Consider the following 15,916-nt stretch of genomic DNA (forward strand, 5'->3'; position numbering starts at 1 on the left):
CCCCTCTGGGAGGAGGGTTTCTGCGTAATTTGATGCATAGACCTTATATTCTCATGCGCCTTCTTGGCTGTTTCCAAAGCCTCATCCACTGCTTTCCCGAAGAAGTTAGTCTCCTCAATGGGTTTATTAATGAGGGAGGCCTGAGTCTCAGGTCTAAATCCTGATGTACGCAGCCAAGCGTGTCTTCAGTAGGGTCCCTTGAGCAAGAGACCTGCCTGCAGTTTCCGCAGTGTTCAGGGTGTTCTTCACCACATTCTGGTTAACTTGTCTTCCCTCCGTTACAATGGAGATAAGCTTTGACTTGGCGGGTTTCGGGAACCTCTTGGAGGCCTTCCTGGAGCAAATTCCATTGGGCATCAGCATAGCTTGCTAATAGAGTAGTATTATTAGCAACCCGTAGAGTGTATGCAGCTGCTGACGTGACACGTTTGCCCAGGGCATACAGCCACTTCGACTCCTTGTCCGGGGTGATTCTCCCATGGCAAGGTGTACCCCTGCCCTCTTTCGAGTGGTAGTCACTACCAGTGAGTCTGGGATGGTGTGCCCTTTGATGTATAGAGGGACGGAAGAGGAAGCGTGAAATAATTTTTCGACTCTCCGGTTCACTGCCTGTGTTTGAGCAGGTGACACCAACGAGAGAGCTACCCTTCTCTTAACAGAGTTAAGGAGTGGGATGGATTGACTCGCCGGAGGTTTTTCCTTAATGATATCCTCCACGAAATCCTGCTCAGGTACCGCAACTTGAGTGGCAATTTTAAAGTATTCAGCTGCTTTTTTCAACATGGAGTTGAAGGCCATTCGGTCATCTACAGGAGAGCCCTGGCGAGCCGGGGTGGACGGAGTAGAGTCTAGGCACAAAACATCAGAGTCCTGATCTTGCTGTGTCCATGTGTCCGGACCTTCCTGCTGGGTTTCCTCCCAGTTGTCCGTAGTATCCTGTTGATTCTCCTCATAGTTTTGCAGAAAAGAAGCTTCTTCTCCTTCATTATAGATGTCTCTATATGTGTCCATCTAGACGACGTCTTCCTGTTGGAAAACATGAGACTGATCTTCCTGAATTTGGAGGTTAGGGTCTACCCGAGCCCTTTTCGGGGGAGGATGATCAGCAGAACTGATAATCTGCTCCAGCCAAGCCATAAACCCTTCACATTTTTCGGTAGTCCATTTAGAGGACCCAAACGGGCCTACGTGAGGAGAAACGACGTTCTCCGCACTGCGGCGTCGAAAGGAGCCTCTCAGGGTGTCGGAAAGAGGCTCTTGACTATTCTCGTAAGGGTCAACAGAATCGGGAACCCAATCCGCCGACATTTTTTTCCGCGGCTTGTACCATAACCTTAGGCGGAACCGGAGTAAGACCCACCGCTGCCGTAATTCTTCCGATGCTGCTTTCGATAGTCGCTGAATCGTCGTGAGACAAAGGCTCTGATGATTTCTCGGCAGGTGTAATACCTTCCGCGGTGCTAGAGGGCCTAGCGGTCGGTTTACCGGGTAGAGGCCTAGCCGTAGTTTTCAGGCCTACTCAGGCTCCCGCACTTCGACACGTGTAGGTTTCGGCGTAGCGCCCTTAGCTGATTTAGATTGCCCAGTCACTGCGGATGCGGGGAAGGCTTTGGATCTGAACGATCCGAGGGAAGCGGTGAAACCTTCGGCGGCCCTGTTGGCGCTTTTGCCTTTTTCGACGAAGACGTCGAAATCAGCGTAGGGGTTGTGTGCTTAGTGCAATGCGCTTGTATGCCCATCACCGGGTGTTGTCCCTGTAGCAAGACCAGAGTCGAGCCTTAAAGGGTCGGGGACGGGCGTAGCGGACCTCGAGGTCTAGAACATCCGAAACGGACGTTTGGTCATCCGAAGTACCCCCATCACTTTCAGCGGGTGTGGCGGTGGGGGAAGGGGTTTCCACGCGTGACATACCGTACGCGGCCCACGACTTTACACAGCGCTCCTTAAGGGTCTTAGGCCGAAGGAGTTTGCATGCCGCACACCACTTCTCATCGTGCTCTAGGGGGAGACAGGCGTTACACGTCCTGTGTTCGTCCTTCCAAGGATATCTGACCGTACACTTAGGGCAGAATCTAAAAGGAGTCCTTTCCATAGCCAAAGGGAAGGATGACCAGACCAACAGCAGGATGGCATGATTGACAGTGTCAAAGGCAGAAGAGAGATCAAGCAAGATGAGGACACACAGGGTGTTGGAGTCAAGGTTGGAGAGCAGGTCTTCACAGATGTTCAGGAGACCAGTTTCCGTGCTTCTGGCAGCCCTGAAGCCACACTGATGGTCATGAAGACAACCAACAGATTTGGTTTGGAGATTAAGATGAGAGATGGCCAGTTTCTCCAGAAGCTTGCCCAGGAAGGGAGTGATGGAGATTGGGCGACAGTTAGCTGGGCAGGAGGGGTCAGCAGAGGGTTTCCTAAGAAGAGGGTGCACAAGGGAGTGCTTCAGGGGGATTGGAAAGACTCCAGTGGCAAAGGAATGATTGCAGAAATCGGCCAGGGCAGGAGCCAGGGAGTCGATGTGGTCCTTGATAGTTTTGGAGTTTGGGAGGAACAGGGGTTTACCTGTTTCGACGAGACTTTCATAGATCGGACTTGTCGAGAAACCTTGTCTGCAGAGAAAAGGGGAAAGGCAGAGAAGGAGGGAGGGTGGATGGCTGCAGAAGGATCAGAGGAAGAGCAGGGATTAGAGGGAGGGAGGCGGTAGTAGGAGAGCCTCAACTGACACGCGCTTCATGGGTCGGATGACCGAGAAGGTGGGTGGCAGTGATGAAGGTGGTTTGGCCTGAGGGGTAGGAAGGGTTAGGTGGGAGGATAGGAGAAAGAGATCACTCCAGGAGGAGTGGAGAGAGGGACAGAGAGGGGAAGGTCAGAGGAGATCAGAGCATCGAGTGTGCCCTGCAGGATGAGTTGGGCCAGAGGGGAGAATGGAGCGTGAGAGAGTCGCAGAGGTCACGAAAGTGTACGGAGGGGGGACAGGAGGCATCCAGGTGGATGTTGAAGTCTCCAAGAAAGAGGAATTGAGTGGTTGAGGCCAAGAGTGAGGAGGAGAGGTCCGCCCACTCGGAGAGGAAGGAAGAGAACTGACCAGGTGGCCGATAAATAGTTGCCACAGTAAGGGAATGACTAGGAAAGAGAGAGAGAGAGAGAGACAGAGAGAGAGACAGAGAGAGAGACAGAGAGAGACAGAGAAAGAGAGAGAGAGAGCCGGCAGACAAGGCATTCAAAAGAGGAGTAGCTCTGCGTGACAGAGGCAGAAATCCACTTAGGAAAAATAAGGGCCACACCCCCACCAGAGCGGTTGGGCCTGGGCAAGGAGAGTATCTTGTAGCCGTCAGGTAGGAGCATGTCAAAGCTGGTGACAGAGCTGGTCGTGAACCATGTCTCAGTGAGACCGAGGACATCAAGGTCAAGTTCTTCAAGAAGGTGGCAGATATCAGAGGAATGTTTGACAGCAGAGCGAGAGTTAAGAGTGGCAATGTGGAGAATGTTGCCATCCTTGAAGGACTTCCGGGGAGGGGTACAGATCAGAGGTACGCCCTGCGGAGATGTAGAAGGGGCCCGGGAGGGGAAAGGCAAGGTAGCCGAGGAAAAGGGAGGGGGGACAGCAGGAGAAGAAAGGAAGTTGATGAGGCGCGGGAAGCGTCTATCAAAGAGGTGAAGGTTGGCCTGAGGGCCTTGGACCAAGACAGTCCCATTAGAGTAAACATTAATGATGACCTTAGAGGAGTGGGAGGCGACCAAGAGGACATCCCAACGGGTGCCACCATTAATGGGAGAAGAGGAGAAAGGAGCAAGCACAGAGACCATGTGAATGATCCATAAGTCAGGTGAAGGCACGACAGAGGATGTCGGTGAGAGTTTCCTTGGAGGAGGCACTGGTATAGGTGTCAGCGATAGGGAGGCCTGGGTTGGACGCCAGGATGTCCTTTTTAAACTTTTTCCTACCAGATTTAGTGAGGAGAGCAGGATAGTCAATAGAGAAGCAGTTAGAGAAGGTAGGAGAGAAAGAGAGCACCATAGAGTAGTTGGGAGAGGAGGGGGCGGGGGGTGGCAGGAGAGGGGAGGAGACAGCCGAAAGCAGGCGGACAAGACGATTTTAAATATTGGTACAGTGCGTATTAAGTAACATGTGGAGAGGCCACCTAAGTTTGAGAATCCTGAAAAGGGGAGAAAAGTTCTTCACAGCGCAAAAATGATTAAATATTGGTACAGTGCGTATTAAAGAACACGGGGGATGGCATAGCCGTGTAGAGTCTGCAGGAGGGGTAGGCCGGGAGACTAGTGGGACTAACAGCGGAGACTGACTGGCGATATGGTGCATTTATACCTCGAACATATCCTGTGCTACGTGGTGGGTATCCAGCGTTAAACGCCCCATGTTTCTCCAGGAGGCAGAAAATATTGCAAGTCACCCAGCTCTAAACAGAGCTTTTTATTTCCATCTGCTAGGAGAGCCTTGACGATAGCCTGCCTAGGGTGCAGCGAGGCATTAGAATAGACTTTCTACCCCTATATATCAAGCAATTGGTCTCATAATGAGGGGTGGCGCTGAAATAGCAGTTCCAGAATTACGCCACTCATTTGGAGTAGAGGGATACTGCTGCGGCTACAGAAGCGTGGGGCTGTGGATGGCTTGTTAGGCAAGTCTTTTCAGATGGAATGGGCCTTCAACATGCATGGATCATTTTGTTTGTGGGAAGCAAGGTGGGGAGGGCATCTCCCAGAGCTTGGTGGCATAGGCCAGAACATCTTATATTGCTAGTCTGGATCTGTGAGCTGTCCTAAGAGCCAACACCTCTGAAAGAATTTCAGATAGCTCCTCATTAGAAGGGATCCTCCTCCCCCGTCTGCCTAGGAGCTCTGCCAGGCCTCCTGTTTTGTCATCGAATGCTCCAATTGAATGGGGAACATCTTCCCCCTCCTCCTGTGAGGTATCCTCTTCAGAATCCGCAGGATCCTTGTTTGGAGGGTCAGCTGGGGGGTGACTGAAAGGTGCTGGACATTGCTGGCATAGGATCTAAAGCTGCAAATCTCTAGAGACAGTGCAGATGACTCACCTGCAGTAGGACCAGCAGCAACCTCAGACAAAGAGTGTGGAACCCCCCTGACCAAGACAACCAACAGAAAGCAGATGTCAGGGTGGGGTGACTGCAAACAAAGTAGCGTTTTTTTTCTTTTTTTAAAAAAAAAAACAATCTTTGCCGCGTGGGAGGTGCTCCTTCACAGTGTCAGATTCATGGATGTGACATGGGGGAGAACTGCCAAAGAGGTCCCTCCACTGCAAGCCTAAAGCATCATTGGAGATACATACGTCTCATCACTGGGTGGGCCCAAGCCTCCAAGCAAAAGGGGTGGGTATTTGCTGCTGGGAAACTCCTATCGCAGGAGGTGCAATTTCGGATGCCATTTATCACCTACATACACCAGTAAGTGTTGGCAGTGACTTGGTGTGTGGAACGCAAAACCAAAATTAGAGGAAAAAATGACAGCCTACAAAACAATAACAATGCAATAACGTTGAGTCTAATTGAGAGGTAAAAGGACTGATAGGTGTTGCCAGTGGATGGAGTAAAACAAGGCTGGGTAAACTCAGCATTGGCACGCCTTTGTGTGCATCTATGCTCTTCAAGGGAAGGTGTTCTTGTGCGGTCCATCCCTGTATGACCAACTCCCATAAAGCACGGAGGAAAGATAAGACGTACGGATGTAATAGACAATTAACTCTGTGATGCCATAAAAGCAAACAAGCCAGAAATGTTCAAGCTGCAAAGTCTCCTAAGCTCCCCAGAAGAATCTAAAACTAAAACCTCTGCAATCTACTGAGATCTAAGGAATGATGGGGTGCACTGCTTCGCAAAGTTGAGAGCTGACTCGGAATTGGAACTCAATATTGTAATGAAAGGTGGGACCAAGCCATCATGGATATCTATAAACTAAGCCAGAATGTGCAAACAATATCCACCCAAAGGATATTGCTGGGAAATTACTCCTCACCATGCAGCAAATTCTCACTCAAACTCAGCACGGAGTATCATCAGTTGCTATATGCAAAGTCAAACGACCTCCTGCTACACATGCAAGTTGACTGCTGAAAACTGAGAAGCTGGTGGAGTGAGGTACAGGAGAGGGCCTCGTTGACAACTGACCTCAAGGTTAACTTTTCCAAAGACATTAGAATACTAAATGAACTGTTTAACTTGCATGGGCTACACTACTGTAAAAGCATCTTATTTAAGAAAAGTCTTAAGGCAGTTAAAAAGGTCACGCTCACACACTGGAAAGAAAAACGTATTCAAAATTGACATTTGAAAAAACGGCAGAACTAGCAACATTAGAGAGAACTGCCTATGGAATAAACCAGTGTGTGGAAATGTTTATGGAGATGGGGGATCCCTTCTATGAATTACAAGTATGATGCAGCATTAAGAATGGATCATGTTACTAGCGTCATTGTTGTATTTATGAAAATACCACGCTAATTAAAATTGCGCTACAAGTAATAGTAATATGGCTATGTGAGTTAGTCATAATCACCTTATTTTGCAGGTGTGATCTAGGGGCTGGGATTCGTTAAAGTTTTTCTGTACTGTGTATTAAATAACAGCTAAGGGAGTACTTTCTTACCTGTAACTCAATTTCTCCAGCGTAGGTATCTTTCATGGATTCACATGCTGTGAATATTCCCCATCGTCAGGCTGGGAACCACAGTTATTTTTTACTTAGCTTTTTCCTACGGAAAACTTCGACACTTCAGTGTCCTAGCAACGTCCTTTTTGGGTGCTTTAGCCACCACCAATAGGACGTAGGGTATAAATAGCCCCGCCCCACGGCTTCCCTTCAGAATTTAACCTCCAAAGTGGAGTCAACCCAATTCAGGTTTGCATACAGGGGCGGTCGGCGGGCGCATGTGAATCGATGAAAGATACCAACGCTGGAGAAATGGAGTTACAGGTAAGAAACTACTCCCTTCTCCAGCATTGGATCTTTCATGGATTCACATGCTGTGAATAGATTACATAGCAGTATCCATCATACCTGGCGGAGTGCAAATGCAAACCAATATAGAAACAGAATCACATACATGAGACAAGAAAATCCATTCAGGGATCAAGTTCAAACAACAAATACCCCAAAGATGCAGGGCTTACCCTATTTAAACAGGCGTTGCAAGACCGCCCGTCCCACCTGCACATCCTCCCCATGCTGCCTCTCCAGACAGTAATGTTGAATAAAGGTATGCGGCACCGCCCAGGAGGCCGCTTGGCAGATGTCCACCAGCGGAATCCCCGACCATAATGCCGCAGACGAAGCCATAGCTCTCGTCGAGTGTGCCCTCAGGTTCCTCTCCAAAGGCTTCCCAGCTTTAGCGTGGCAGAATGAGATAGACGCCATCCCAACGAGAAAGTCCTTGCTTGGAGATTGCCCGTCCTCTGACGGACGGTCTATAAACCACAAACAGCTGCTTAGAAAGTCTGAACTCCTGCGTAAGATTCAAATAAAACATTAACGCCCTCTTCAGATCCAGCAAATGCAAAGATCATTCTGCAGGCGTGGAGGCTAAAGCAAAGAAAGAGGGTAACACCATAGAAGAGAGTTTGTGAAAAGTTGTTGGCACTTTGGGGATAAAGTGTGGATTAGTAGCTAACACCACCTTGTCCTTGAAGAACCTCAAGTATGGAGGGTCCACAACCAAAGCTTGCAACTACATCCTTCTAGCCATAGTAACGGCCACCAGAAAAGCCACTTTCCAAGACAAAAATTGCAAAGATGTCGACGACATTGGTTCAAACGGAGGTGTCATCAGACCCGACAGAACCACATTAAGGCTCCACACCGGTGGGAACTTCTTGACTGGAGGAAAGGTCTGAAACAACCCCTTTAAGAAATGCTTGCTGAGATGATCACTAAACAGAGGCGCTGCATGTCGCTTCTGAGTGAATCTAGAGATTGCTGCCAAGTGTACCTTTATGGAGGAGAATGCGAGACCCTTTTTTGCTTACTGCAATAAATATGGCAAATCATGCTCCGGCGAAATGTTCAAAGGGTCCTCTCAAGGTTGGCCCTTACACGGTATTACCCAAATTGTTCAAACACAATTGTTCGAAAGTCAAGGGTCCGAATTGACCTTTGCACAATTGAATATATATATATATATATATACACACATATATATATATATATATATATATTGGGGGATTGCGGGGGGTTTCCCCCCCGCAGATATGTAACAATTGACCTTCACAATTCGGTCAATTGTGCAAAGGTCAATTGTGATTCGAACAATTGTAGTTCGAACAATTCGTATACTTCCCCTTACACCACACAAAACTTTTTCCATTTACACGCATAGGAGGCATTCGTGGAAGGAGCTCTTGCTGCCTCCAAAATACGTCGACAGTCTCCAGAAAGCTTTAGGAGCCTAAACTCGGAGAAGTCAGGAGCCAAGTCGTCAGGCTGATAGATCCCGGATCGTGGTGCCAGACCACGGCCTTGTCCTGAGACAAAAGGTTCAGCATCACTGCTAACCGAATCGGCTCTGCCACCGACAGATGAAGGAGATCCGAGAACCATGGCTGCCTGGTCACCAGAATTACACAACATGGGTATCTCCGAATCCGCTGGAGGGTCCGTCGAATGAGCGGAAATGGAGGAAATGCATAAGCGAACCGGTCTGTCCACGGGAACGAGAACGCATCCCCTAGAGACTCAGGATGAGCCCACCTGCTGGCAAACTCCTTGCACTGCTTGTTCTCCTTTGTTGCGAAGAGATCCAACGAAGGACGGCCCCATTTCGGAAGAGCATGGACACCTGCTGCTTCTTCAGCTGCCACTCGTGTAGCTGGCTCACCTCCCTGCTGAGCGCATCCGCTTGCACATTGAAAGGCCACAATGCCGATGTCGTGCAACAAAGCCCAATGCCAGAGGTCTTGTGCTTCTTTCGACAGCGCCCTGGAATGCGTGCCCCCCCGTTTCCTGAGGTAAAACATTGTGTTGGTATTGTCCGTCAACACCCTCACCACTGGCCCACGTATGTGCAGCAGAAACAATGTCAGGGCCCAATGCACCGCTCTCAAGTCAAGCACATTGATGTGGAAACGTGAATCCACAGAAGACCACAGGCCATGGACCTGCAAGTCCCCGAGATGTGCCCCCCATACTGTCTGAGAGGCATCCGTCACAACTGTGAATTGGAATTCCGGTTCCAGCAACAGCATGCCCAGAAACACATTGTCCGAGCACTGCCACCATCAAAGCACTTTCACCAGATCGCCGTTGATCACCAGATCGCCATCGATCACCACCTTGCCGGACCACGATCCGCGACTCTGAGCCCATCTGTCGGCAGGAATTCCTGTACTGGCCTCATGAAGAGACAACAGTTTTTCACCAGCGTAACGCAGGAAGCCATGGCCCCCAGCAGTGACATGTAGGTCCGGACTGACACCCTTGAACCGATCTTCCAGTCTGCTGCTTTTTGCTTGAGCTTCCAAACCCTCTCGCCCGAGGGCCTCACAGGCCCCAGCTGAGTCTAAAACTCTGCCCCCAGAAAAACCAAGTCCTTGGAAGGCGACAGAAAGGACTTCTCGAAGTTCACGGAGAAGCCTAGCCGTTGCAACAGCTGCATTGTAGCGCCAAGACTTTCCTGCGCCTCCCCCGGAGACGAACCACGTACCAGCCAGCCGTCCAGGTATGGGTAAACACGATGACCTTCCCGTTGGAGCCATGCCGCCAATGGAGTCAAACATTATGTAAACGTCCTGGAGGACGACTTTAATCCAAACGGGAGCACTCGAAACTGGTAATGATTTTCTTCTACAACAAACCGCAGAGACTTGCGGTGCCGTCGACGCATAGGCATACGGAAATATGCGTCCTGTAGATCCAACGAGGCCAGAAAGTCGCCCGGCTGTACAGACCGAACTACCTCCTGAAGCGTGAGCATCTTGAACTTCAGGCATTGCAGAGTCTTGTTCAACGCCCGAAGATCCAGTATGGGCCGCCACTTGCAATTGGGTTTCTTCACCACAAAGTAACGGGAATAAACCACTTGGCCTTTCTCGGCTACAGGAACCAATTCTGTAGCCCCTTTCTGCAGCATAAGTACCACCTCCTGTCATAGAATGTGAAGGTGGGGTTGAATGGTATACACTGGAGGAATGGGGTTCGGGGAAAACTTGAACTCCAGGGAGTGGCCTACACCCAAGTTTGACGTGATCTTGCACCACTCGTCCACGTGTAGTGCTACCCTGCCCCCCAGCAGATTTCCCCGATGACAGTCATTGCTGCGTTTTAGCCTGCCTTCCTTTGGAGGAAGAGGCTGCACTGCTCTTTTCCTGGAGGCCAGAAAATCCTGATTTTTGTGTCGACTGCGCCGACCTCCTATACCCCTGGGAGGAGTAACCAGATCGACCATAGCCCCGGTCTCTGGGGGAAGTAAACCGGGCATTTCCCGACGCCCCAGGGAAGGGATGAAAGGGAGGAAACGAGCGCCCACTCTGCAAGGCTCCCAACGACTTAGCAGTCACAGAGCTCCTTCATACCCTTGAGGACCTCATCGATTTTCTCTTCCAAACAACTGTTCCCCCTCACATTGGCATGTCCAGAACTTTATAATGCACCTCCGGGCGAAAGTCTTTGCACTTAAGCCAGGCCTGTCGACGCAGCACTACGCCGTTGTTAATCTGTTTTAAAACCTGATTCCGCCAAGTCCACAGCATTGTTAATACTATGATTTGACGCCTCCTCCCCTTCGTGTACCAACATCAAGGCAGCTTTACAGTGTTCCTCAGGTAGATGTTCCAGCAGAGGAGCCAGCCGATGCCACATCGCACGATTGTAGCGAGCCATGATCGCTAGAGAATTGGCCGCCTTCACGGTTGTCGCTCCCACAGTCAAAACCTTTTTACCAAAGGCATCCTGTCTCCTGGCGTCACTATTGGGAGGGGTAATACATTTGTGCTGACTGCTGGCTTTTCGGCTAGCCACTGCTGAAACCACCGACTCAGGAGTGGGCTGTGAAACCAAGCACTTCGGTGCAGAGTCCAAGGACTTAAACTTCTTCTCCAGCCTCCCTTTGATAGCTGTGTCCGAGAAGGGGTTTCGCATCGTGTGCAGGCCCTCCTGCCACACGTGGTCCAGGATAGGCACGGCGAACACAGATTTTCGTCTCTTACCCATGTGGTCAAACAGGAAACACTCCTTCCACTCCTCCTCAGGATCTAACCCAAATTGCACACATGCTTTAGCCATCATGGCATGAAACGCCTCAACATCATCAGGCAGAGACGGGTGTGCCGGACTACGAAGTAGTTCCATTTCAATGTCCAAATCCCACGCCAGATCCCTCGACGGAGACGACGAGCCCGTGGACATGGTGTAATGCTCACCTGATTCCCACGGGGGCGTCGATCGGAACTGGACTGCTAAGGTCTCCACCAACGTTATTCATAGTGCAGAGACGGCTGACTGGACTGGCCTTCCAAGCTTCGTCTGCTTGATTCGTAAAAGTAGTTTCCTAAAAGCAGGAGGAGGGGAATTAGCCACCCAGTGGATGCAAGGAAACACTTGTTTAATTCGTTCCCTCTAAGCACCCCGATAATCCCCTTTTGTTGTCTCACCTTATTGGTTGTAATGATGAGCTCTCCATCCTGCACCGAGCGCAGGGGCGTGTAGAATATCAGTTGCTTCACTGGTTTAAAGATCTTGGGCTAGTTCCAAACTGTTGGACTCCATGGTAAATGGCAAGGAGCCGTAAGTATAATGTCTATAGAGTTCAATTGTCTGTTATTCACTCGTTTTTATCTCTTTTGTATTGCAGCTTAATCCGAGAAGAGTTCACCTGAAGTGCTGCAGGTTGCGCCTGGGTAAGAGTCTATCACCCAGCGTTGTCCGGTAAAAGCGAAATAAATGTCTTTAACAAGTGTTCTTTCCTCCCACAGGTGTGGCGTTAAAGAGGTGGAACGCAGATGAAAGATGCCTAGGGGAGCAGTAACTCTGGTGAGTATAATAGGGTTGCTTTGATTGTCTTTGTTAGCACCCGGCTCACCTTGTTCTCTTTGTCCCTTCCAGGTTCCACGGATGCCGTGATGAAATGATGGCTGCATCGCTGAACCGGGGAGATGCAGACTGGTAAGTATGGCGCGGCGCGCCTGCTAGCGATGCAATGCTTTTATTTCTATCGTGTCTTTTCCAATTCTGAAGTGCAGCGAATTCGGGAACAGATTAAGATTAAAGGGTAAATTCTTGTTCTTATTTCTCTTTCTTCTAGGATGGTGTCCAGGTTCGAGGCGGGCGTGGCAGAGGACTGGATGCTACAGGCACAGTGAGCGTCACGCTGCTGAAGTGCAGAATAACGCGAAGCATGGGCTGCTGTTCGGGCGTGGTTTAAATAGCCTGCAAAGTAGTCCCAGCTAAGAAGTTCCCCAGAACGACACCCGAATAAAAAATAGTCCCTGTAATAATATAGTCCCATCCAGGCCTCACGTGGGCTTTGATTCATTTGCAGCATGGTCTGCAGGAGGTACGTAATGTCTATGAGCCTGGTGCCCAAGGCGCCCGGACTAAACCCAGATAGCCCCCAGCCGAGGCTTCAAAAAATGTCTGGATGCCTGCTCCCGAGGCTGCTGGGCTGGGTCCAGATGCCTGGGGGTAGGCATCATGACACATGGTCTCCCTAGGCACATTGTCCGGTTCCGAATCCGGCAGCTCACCCTCCTCAGGATGGGAACGTGGACGATCTTCGTTCACCTGCAGGGGTGCTGGCAATTCAGCCGAAGCCGTCAAATGCGGAGGAACACATACAGCGTCGACGGTAGGCCCCATCAGAGCTACGTTCCGAGGAGGCAATCTGGAATCCAGTTGGCCCAACAGAGATTGCAACCTGGAGTGATAACATCGCCTGCGGGTTCACCAGAGGGTAACCGGATGGACCAGCCCCCACACCCATCGACATCGATGGACCAACACACTGCAGGCCCAGGGCCAACAGATCCACCACTGGATCCCCATCGTCCTCCGCTTCTGATGCAGTCTCTTGCTGTAGAAAAGTGTCTGGTAGACAAGAGGCAGAAGGCTGCCACACCTCCTTAGTCGATAGCAAGTTGCCTGTATCCATCTTGGAGGACAATATCGGGTCCCTTTCTCCTACCGGAGCCGAAGACACCTCCGTCGATGACGGTATCCGAGTTGACAAAGGGACTGTTGACGATAGTACTCTTGTCGATGATTACGTTGTAGGAACCGCAACCTGCGGTGTAGATATTTCAGGCGATCCCTCCTGCTTGGCACCACTGGACCGATGTTTAGACGATTCTCTACTAGAGCTGGACTTGCGATGGTCCCCTGAAGAGGAGCGTTTCGACTACCGAGTCTTTCTTGGCCTTCACCTGAGACGCTGACTTCTCGGGTCTACTTCCAGAACATGGTGACTGGTCCAACCGACCATGCTTGGACAAAGACGCCCCTTTCGACAGGTGTTTACTCAAAGAGGAGCGACCACTCTTACCAACCTCCCCTGGGACAAGCCGAGACTTTTTAGCTGGAGGCTCAGCTGTTGCTGACCGGCGATGATCCGCCGCATGAACCGGCCTTTCCGATGCCAAGCTACGCACCGACCCCACCTCTGAGGGAGGGTATTTACCCTCATTCAGCCAACACACCAACCGCCGATTGCGGTCCTTAAGCGTCTTCTGTGAAAACCCCTTACAGATCTCACAAGACTCGGCCGAGTGATGGGGGTAGAGGCAATAGAGGCAGTCCATATGTCCGTCCCCCTCATGCACTTTCCTCAGCCTGCAAGTCGCACTGGGCTGGAATACCGATTTTCCTGAAGATATTGCCACCAATCACACCAACACGTGCAGAAATCACAACGAGCACGAGGTGATCCCAACACTTTGGAGACGGTTGAAATCTGAAGGCAAGCCGTGGGGGAGGGGGGCCTATTTATACCCTATGTCCCCATGTGAATCCATGAATGATCCAATTCTGGAGAATTGAATATACACAAACTATGAGAATTGTTAAAGATAATAAACACAAATTCAGGTGGAGACAAGAATCTTTGGTCATGAATAGCATGTGTCTTTAAACATTCCAATCACTATGTACCTTGGTGGTCAGATCAGTTAGAATCTTCATTGGGAAACATAGTTGAGCAAGTAAATACAGGTGCCATTGCTGTGGCAGCTTTGGCCCATGCCCGACCCAGTCTTGTATTACTTTTGTATAAATGTTTGTAGCAATAGGACGATCGTGCACAGACAGACAAAACTGCATAGAAGCAATATTTTTCTTATTAAAATAATTCCCACAATTTGACTTCAGGATTCCACACAAGCAACTACTGTATGATAACTTTCTTACCATTCTTCTTATGATTGAAAAGCTAATAAACATCCAACTGTATACAACAAAAAATCCTGACAATACTGCAGAAGTTGACTGAAAATTCACGAGAACATGAGTACAGATGGAGTTTTAGGATCCTTTCCAAAAAATTTGCAAAATGTAAAATAGGCGATATAAATTTTAAAAAAAGGGGGACACAACATTAATTGTAAATGGCAAATAACATCCTTTATATTTTAAGCAAAAAACATTTACTACAAGTTTCAGTGTAGAAAACAAGTTTATCTTACTTTTCCATTTTTTATTTCCTCTCGTGCTAGTTGCACCACACGTTTAACTTTAGATGCTATGCAAAGATACTTGAAAAACCTTTGGTGGGCTGACCAAAACTGGCCCCACATTGACTTCTTCATTCTTTGTTCTGCATCAATTAGATCAGCTGCTTGTTGGAATTTCTCTCTGGCCAAGACCCACTGAAAAGAAAACAATGTGACTGAAAAGCATTGACATCGGTTAACACAAACATGCAGGTTTCTCATTATGGATGATCAAATAGGCAGTTTATACGGGAACATGGACCCATGAAATAACCAAGTAGTGCTAGAGAACAAAGTTGAAAATAGTTTGTTATGATTAAATGAACTAAAGCATATTCTATAGTGCATATAAAATGATCATTCCCCAAATCACTGCCTGCTCTTAAATTGGCTTTGTCACAACTTTTAACTTCCAGATTAGGAATGTGAATTTATTTCTGTTTTCAGCTGGACACTGATTGTCACTAAACGATACCGCTATACACTACTAGCTACCAGCAAGGGAACACAACTAAGCATATCACACCAATTTAAACCAAGCTACCTAGCAGCACCCCACATAGAGCCAAAACCTCTAAAGTGATGGAACATACAAGACACACATCTTAACTCCCAACACGTACCACACAAAAGCAACACAGCCCACCCAATATCCTCAATCACCCCATAGTTGCTACCAGGTACCACAATGTTATAGAATTGTCTAAATATCAGCAATCACCACACTAACTGAGCTGGGGACATTAGCAGTTACACCGGCCATATGGGTTATGAAGGAAGTTGATGGAAGTGGAGGCCAGATGTGAAAGGGACCGTGAATACCAGACAAGCCCAGATCAGGACAGAGGGGCAGACATGCACCCACACCCCATCTGGGGAGATACGCAAACCCAGCACCTCAATTCAAGATAGAAATACAAACTAACCAATTCCACTAACAATTTCCCCCTCTGCACACACCTCTCAAACTCCAAACCAAACACAACCACAAACCTACAGCACAACAAACCGCACCAACTTCACTACATTGCAACAACAAAACAAAAAACACACAGACTCACACAACAGTACACGACGACTACCGGCCGCAAACACCCCAGGCCCAGCCAACGGACCCACCGGGCTGAGGCCGCCAACAGCACATCACTGCTTGTTTGCACTTTTCCAGCTTCCTCCACTAACTCGCCCTCCCTTCCTCTGTCAGAGCCGCCAGAGCACCAGGGGACCACTCCGGTGGTGATAGTGTGCGGTAC

General features: G+C 49.3%; 1 protein-coding gene across 4 annotated transcripts in view; it reads right to left on the bottom strand.

Moving 5' to 3' along the window:
* The window catches only part of SBNO1 (strawberry notch homolog 1), a 2,127,865-nt gene that overhangs the window by 1,354,807 nt on the left and 757,142 nt on the right, over positions 1–15,916 (bottom strand). For all 4 annotated transcript variants that reach the window (XM_069619669.1, XM_069619670.1, XM_069619667.1 and 1 more), the window contains one exon: positions 14,637–14,819. In XM_069619669.1, coding sequence (XP_069475770.1) covers positions 14,637–14,819 — 183 coding nt within the window. The remainder of the gene's footprint in view (positions 1–14,636; positions 14,820–15,916) is intronic.

The sequence above is a fragment of the Ambystoma mexicanum genome, chromosome 10 (genome assembly GCF_040938575.1).
Source record: "Ambystoma mexicanum isolate Mex_15411 chromosome 10, UKY_AmexF1_1, whole genome shotgun sequence".
NCBI classification, from domain to species: domain Eukaryota; kingdom Metazoa; phylum Chordata; class Amphibia; order Caudata; family Ambystomatidae; genus Ambystoma; species Ambystoma mexicanum.